The sequence below is a fragment of the Chinchilla lanigera genome, unplaced genomic scaffold (genome assembly GCF_000276665.1).
Source record: "Chinchilla lanigera isolate Chin_1 unplaced genomic scaffold, ChiLan1.0 scaffold00030, whole genome shotgun sequence".
Taxonomy (NCBI): Eukaryota; Metazoa; Chordata; class Mammalia; order Rodentia; family Chinchillidae; genus Chinchilla; species Chinchilla lanigera.
The window spans coordinates 4802494-4808709 of NW_004955431.1; the positions used below are offsets into that span (position 1 = coordinate 4802494).

General features: G+C 37.1%; 1 protein-coding gene across 1 annotated transcript in view; it reads right to left on the bottom strand.

Moving 5' to 3' along the window:
- Ints6 (integrator complex subunit 6) overlaps window positions 1-6216 on the bottom strand; it is a gene marked incomplete in the record, with an annotated part of 82226 nt that overhangs the window by 74483 nt on the left and 1527 nt on the right. Inside the window, 1 exon segment of the mRNA XM_013515760.1 lies at window positions 5460-5609. Within this exon segment, the coding sequence (XP_013371214.1) occupies window positions 5460-5609 (150 nt within the window).

Genomic DNA, 6216 nt, shown 5'->3' on the forward strand with positions numbered 1-6216 from the left:
TTTTTTTGGTTTTTCTCCGGTACCGGGAACCGAACTCACGACCTTGCGCTTGCCAGGCAGGCGCTTTTGCCGCTGAGCTAAATCCCCAGCCCCTAGGATGATTTATTTTTTAAAAAATAAAGAAAAATAAGTGTTGGCAAAGACAAAATTAAACCCTTATCGCTGTGGGTGGGAATGTAAAATGGTACAACCGTATAGTATTTCCTTAAAAAAAAAAAAAAAATGATATTATTATATGAACCATTTTCGCTTCACGGTACACATCCCAAAGAACTGAGAACAAGATCTAAAAGAAACACTGTACTTGCACAACCATGTTCTTTGTAGCATTATTCTGAACAGCTAAAAGGTAGAAGCAACCAAAGTGACCATCAATAGCTGAGTGGATAAGCAAAATGTGCCATATACATAAAATGGAATACAATTTAGCATTTAAAAAGAAAATCCTAACACATGTTATAACATATAAGGTCCATCTGAACCTTAAGGATATTGTGCTAATAACACAGCCACAAAAGACAAACACTGTCTTTCCCTCAGTAGCTGTGAACAGTTGGTGCCAGGTCCTTGCCCCTCAGCCCAAGATAGTAAAATCCACAGATGCCCAGGTCCCTTACATGAAATGGTGTATTTGTGTACAACCTCCATGCATCCGCCTGTATTCCTTAAATCATTCTCTAGATCATTTAACATATCTAAAACAATATGTTTTGTCTGGGGAACAGTGACACTAGAAAAATCTGTACACATTCAATATAGACAATTTTTTTCAAAAAATTCTGATACATGTTTAGTTGAATCCACGGCTCTGGAACCTGCAGATGGGAAGGGCCAACTGTACCATATGATTTCACCGAGAACAGGTATGGAGAGTAGTCACACAGAAACACAAGTAGAATAATTCTTACTGATGGGAGAACAGAGGGAAAATGGAGAGCTGCTATTTAATGAATAGTTCCAATTTTACAGGATGATAAAGTTCTGGATATTGATGGCACAACAGTGTAAATATATCTAACATTACTGAAATACACACTTTAAAATGGTTAAGGTAGTATTTCATCTTGTTTTCCACCAAAATTAAAAATTTTGAAAGTCATAGTGTCAGAGTGTTTGCCTAGCATGTGGAAAGCCATCAGTCAGATCCTTAGCACCAAACACACACACACACACACACACACACACACACACACACACCAAAAAAAAATTCACCAAGTGTGGTGTCGTACATCTGGAATCCCAGTATTTGGGAGGCTGAGACAGGCAGGCCAACTTAACTACATAGTGAGGCTTTGTCTCAAAAAAAGAAAATTGGGGCTGGGGATTTAGCTCAGCGGCAAAGCGCCTGCCTGGCAAGCGCAAGGTCGTGAGTTCGGTTCCCGGTACCGGAGAAAAACCAAAAACAAACAAACAAACAAAAAAAGAAAATTAAAACTAAATTTACAAAATATTCACTACTGTGTTTCCAGATCATATTCAGCACAATAGTATATTCAAGTACTTTTGTTTAAAAAGATATCTATAGTTTTATACCAATGGCAATCCTTGTTTCACCCACTAATATTAAAAGCAAAGTCTGTACAGTAATATCTCAGTTCACAAACGCTTCTGTTCATGAACAACTTGGTTCACCAACAGAAGCGTTTGGTAAAATTATGCTTCCATTAGCAAACTCCACATCGGGTGGCAAACACAGGTACTACTTGAAAAGAAAAAAGCAGTAACATTAGAATTTTATCTGGATTATCTGCAGAATTCACAAATAGACCTTTTAGCTCAAGAATAAAAGGAGGTAACATTGTGTTCCCTTCAGCAGCACACATACTAAAATGGATGTAAAATTATTCTCCCTAAGAATCATTCAATTTGACTTTACACAAAAGCTATTATTTTTCAAAGAAGTCAACAGTGTTTAACACCCTCAGAAAAATTAAAACACATTTTATCTCCTTTTAAGACATTGGTCAAGGACTGTCTTCATCCAGCACACAGTGCAGATCAGGTATTATTCTCAGTGATGTAACAAAACACTCTAATCAGTTCTAGTATATTGATTAGGGCATGGGAGTGTAGAGTGAAGCCAGTGGCAAAAATGATGACTTGCAGGTCAGAGTAAGATTTAAGTTAGCAAATAATGCAAGCTGAAACCTAATTAAAACAAAACAACAACAACAAAAGTTGAAAACACTGATAGAATAACAGAAATTGCAACAGCATGAAAATAAACTGATCAACATTCAAAACATGAAACTTTAATAATTATCTAAAACTTTGTATATTTTCTAATTTTATATATTTGCACTGGTTCAGATTTTCAGTGGCTCTCAAAGCATCACTATTACTTGAAACTGTTGACCATATGTAGAAAAAAATATCAAACTGACCTGCAGTGATAAGCAATTTAGTAAGGTGATACTATAAAGAGACACTAGAGGCTACACACTGTGCCATGACTCTAAAAACATCAGCAAATGTTACTGATTATCAAAATTAAATATTTATAAAAGCTTCTATGCAGAGAAATTTTTAGTGAGATATCCAAAGTGTTTGAGAAAACATTCACCAAGAATCATTCTTTTTTTCCTCAGCTACATTAACTTTACTGATGTCCTGCAAATCCTAAGCATCCTAACAAGTACCCAAACAATTAAGAATGTTAACTAAATTATTAAGTGCAACACGGACATTAATACTCTTATAATTAGTCATGAAAAAAACCACATATGTGCCTGTAAATGAAAGAATTATGTATATAAATACACAAATACAAACATATAACTCATATTTAGATACTGTACTTAAAATAATTCAGGAACTTTTAAGGTTTTTCAGATACTCTGTATCTCTTCCATCTACATCACCTTTTCTCATTTGCCCCAACTACTGAGATTATATACAAGTATTCAGTACTGCGGATTTCACAGATCTTAGTATAGAATATGAGGTACTTATATAAAAACACCAAGGTTACAGAATAAAAATATTCCACAGAAAACAGGCAGATTTATAAGTACTATTACATAGAAAACACAAGAATGACATATTGTAATAAATATATGAGACACTCAAACTCCTGATAGTTTATAGCATTTGTATGACTAAAAAAAGAACTACTTAAGTCAACATAAAAAAGTTTTGTGTTAAAAAAATCTTTCAGGATTTTTTTATTAAACAATTTACTCAAATAATCACTTCCATTCATAAACTGTAGCGTCTTTAATTGTTTTAAAAAATGCTAGCTTCATTTTTAGATACCAATACAGGACATACTGCTGCTCCCTACATCTTTGCTTATCAAAATAAAATCTCTGCCTGTATTTAAATTAATATATCCTAACATGCAAAAACGTCACAATCTCCAGCCTATTTTCTTGTTCAAAGTGATCAGCAAAGCAGGATCACCTTCAATCTCAAACTTTTCATAAGATGTATAAACAAGAACTAAAGTATTTTCTGGTTGAAGATGACAACTGGGAAAAGGAAAACGCAGGTTTAAATTACAAATGTCCTCAGTTTCTCTACGACAAGCAGTTTTTCCAAGGAGACATACTAAGAAATATTTTAGTATGTAGTAGGTGAATGCATGTATCCTAATGCTGTTCCCATTTATAAAATATGATACAAGAAAAAAAGAAATTACTACTCCTGCTATGTATTGACAACCTGATCACCAAATAAGGTAATCAAATAATGGCCAGCTTCAAATGTGTCAATGAAATCAAGTTTGAATTAAAACCTCAAGCAATAAAAAAACTATACAGTACTACATATAACAAATATGAAAAAGACTACTTCACAGAAACAGAAAAACAAGTTGCAAAAAGTTAAAAAGTAAAACACAGGGAAAAAAAAGTAATGTGGTAAGAAAATGCAAATTTACCTAACTAAATGATGAAAATGAAACTTAGAGAAGTCACTCTTAGATTGCAGTGACTTTAAACGCTACAGAACTAAATTCAACCATTTCTAAAGATGCTGAGGTTCCACACTGTTATCCTAAAGTAAAACATAAAACTTCTAAAACCAAGGGATGCCAGGCATGGTGGCACACACCTCTAATCAGAGCACTTGGGAGGCTGAGACAGGAGGATTGTCACAAGTCTGAGGCCAGCCTGGGCTATATAGTGAGTTCAGGGGCAGCCTGAACTATATAGTGAGACCTTTTCTCAAAAGACCAAAAAAAAAAAAAGCCAGGCGTGGTAGTACATGCCTGTTAATTCCAGCACTCAGGAGGCTGAGGCAGGAGGATCTTTGAGTTCAAAACTGGCCTGGGCTACAAAGTAAGCTCAAGGCCAGCCTGAACTGCATGGTGAGACCCTAGTATATGCGCAGGAAGAATTCCCCTGAAATGTATGAAACTGTGGATTTTGGAACTTGAGAAAAGAAACGTAAACTACAGCTAAATATATTATAGTAGTAGGGCTTGCACTGCAACTTAGGAATTGAATTCCTAAACCAGGAATGGTGGAACATGCCTATAGTCCCAGCACTCTGGGAGACTGAAACAGGAAGATCTAACAAAATCAGAGGTCAGTCTGGGCAACTGAGTGAGAGACCCTCCCTCTCCCCTACTCCCCAAAAAAGGTACAGGATCTAGGTCAGTGCAAAGGCCCTGGACTCAATCCCCAGTACTACACAGAAGAAAAAAAAAATTTAATTCCTTGTGTTTACTATACCTTTGTTGGGTGCAGTGTTACTCTCTCGTCAGTACTTTTTTCCCCAGGGTAGGAATACCATAAAAAATTAGAAAGGACTACCCCATAGTACTCCTTAGTAAATACATCATTTAAAGCTCTTGCCTCTTAAGCAAGGGAGGCGTTTGATGGCATTAAGAACACAAGGAAAAGTTCTTTTATATACTCCTAACCGCTTTTGTTCCAAGGGTCTAAAGTTTACAAAAACTCTGGACCTGCCTATTAATTCTGAATTCCTCCTACAATAGTTGCAAAATGCTGTATGCCTCAAAAGTGGAGAAATCTTAATGTGCCCAATTACTATACTCCAACGAAAATCTTACCTTTCAGAATAGTTACACAGTACAGTTAAATCCTGAATAGCCAAAATAATTTCTTCTAACATTTTCTACTAATACAGAAAGGAAGACCACTAATAAACTAGTGTAAGCATGGGTGTCCCACAGGTAGAGTATCAAACTAACTGAATATGAAGAGGGTATTTTCCTTTAATGTCTTCAGTGAACTTTGAGGGACTGAAAACCAAATTTATACTAACTTTATAGTGTTGAATTTGAGAGTCTAATTCCAACTACAGAAGCATTTTAATGGGGAAAAATGAGGGAATATAAAACTATAGAGTTTCACCTTTGAACTATGTGTATACTGATTTTGATCTACAATGTTTTTACTTGTATTTCACGTCATTTAATTTGGGACTGGACTGTTTTCCATCCAAAAAAAAAAAAAAAATCAACTATTTTTCCACCTTAATGTTCAACCTACCTGCCCATAGTTGTCTATGCCAGTTACTAATCTATTTAAATTTAATAAATCAAAAGCTGTCCTTAGAGATTGGCCAAGAGTCGTAAGTCCTTCAGCCTGAAGGTTTTTCAGTTCATTCATAAACGTTGCATGGTTTTCCTTCCATCCGGCCTGAAAAGAAAAATTTAAAAAAAAATTTTTTCCCCATCTTTTAAAGCCGTATACACACGGACAGCCTTTATAATGTGTTCACCAAGTAAGCGTTTCACTTGGGGTTGGCAGGTTAACTTCACTTTTGATTGGAATGGTTTGGTTATCTCATTAATACTGTGTCTGCTAATAACATTCTCGTGCAAGGGTGGCCGGGAATAAACCTGCTTCCTCTATACCTTCTGGGAGCTAAATGGGCTTAAGGTTTTGTAACTTCACCGGGAAACTTACTACCTAATACCCCAAAACTGGGGGTGGGAAGGCACTAGAGGAAAGCAGATGGGAGCAGGACTTCTAAAGTTGACCCGGAGCTGTCCCACCGGCCGGTGGCCCTCTTAGGTCACAACACGGAGATGATCACGCCTCGCAGCCCCCACCGGGCCCCCGCGCCGGCCGGGCGGATTCCCCTTTAATGCAAACCGGGGCTCTGCACGGCCGGGCCCGGCTGTCACTCGGACTAACTTGAATAAATATCCCCCACAGTTCATTGCTGCCGCTCACGCCGCGGAGGGGAAATGTCGGCCATGTTGATCGCAGCGCCGCCGCCGCCGCCGCCGCCGCGCCGCCG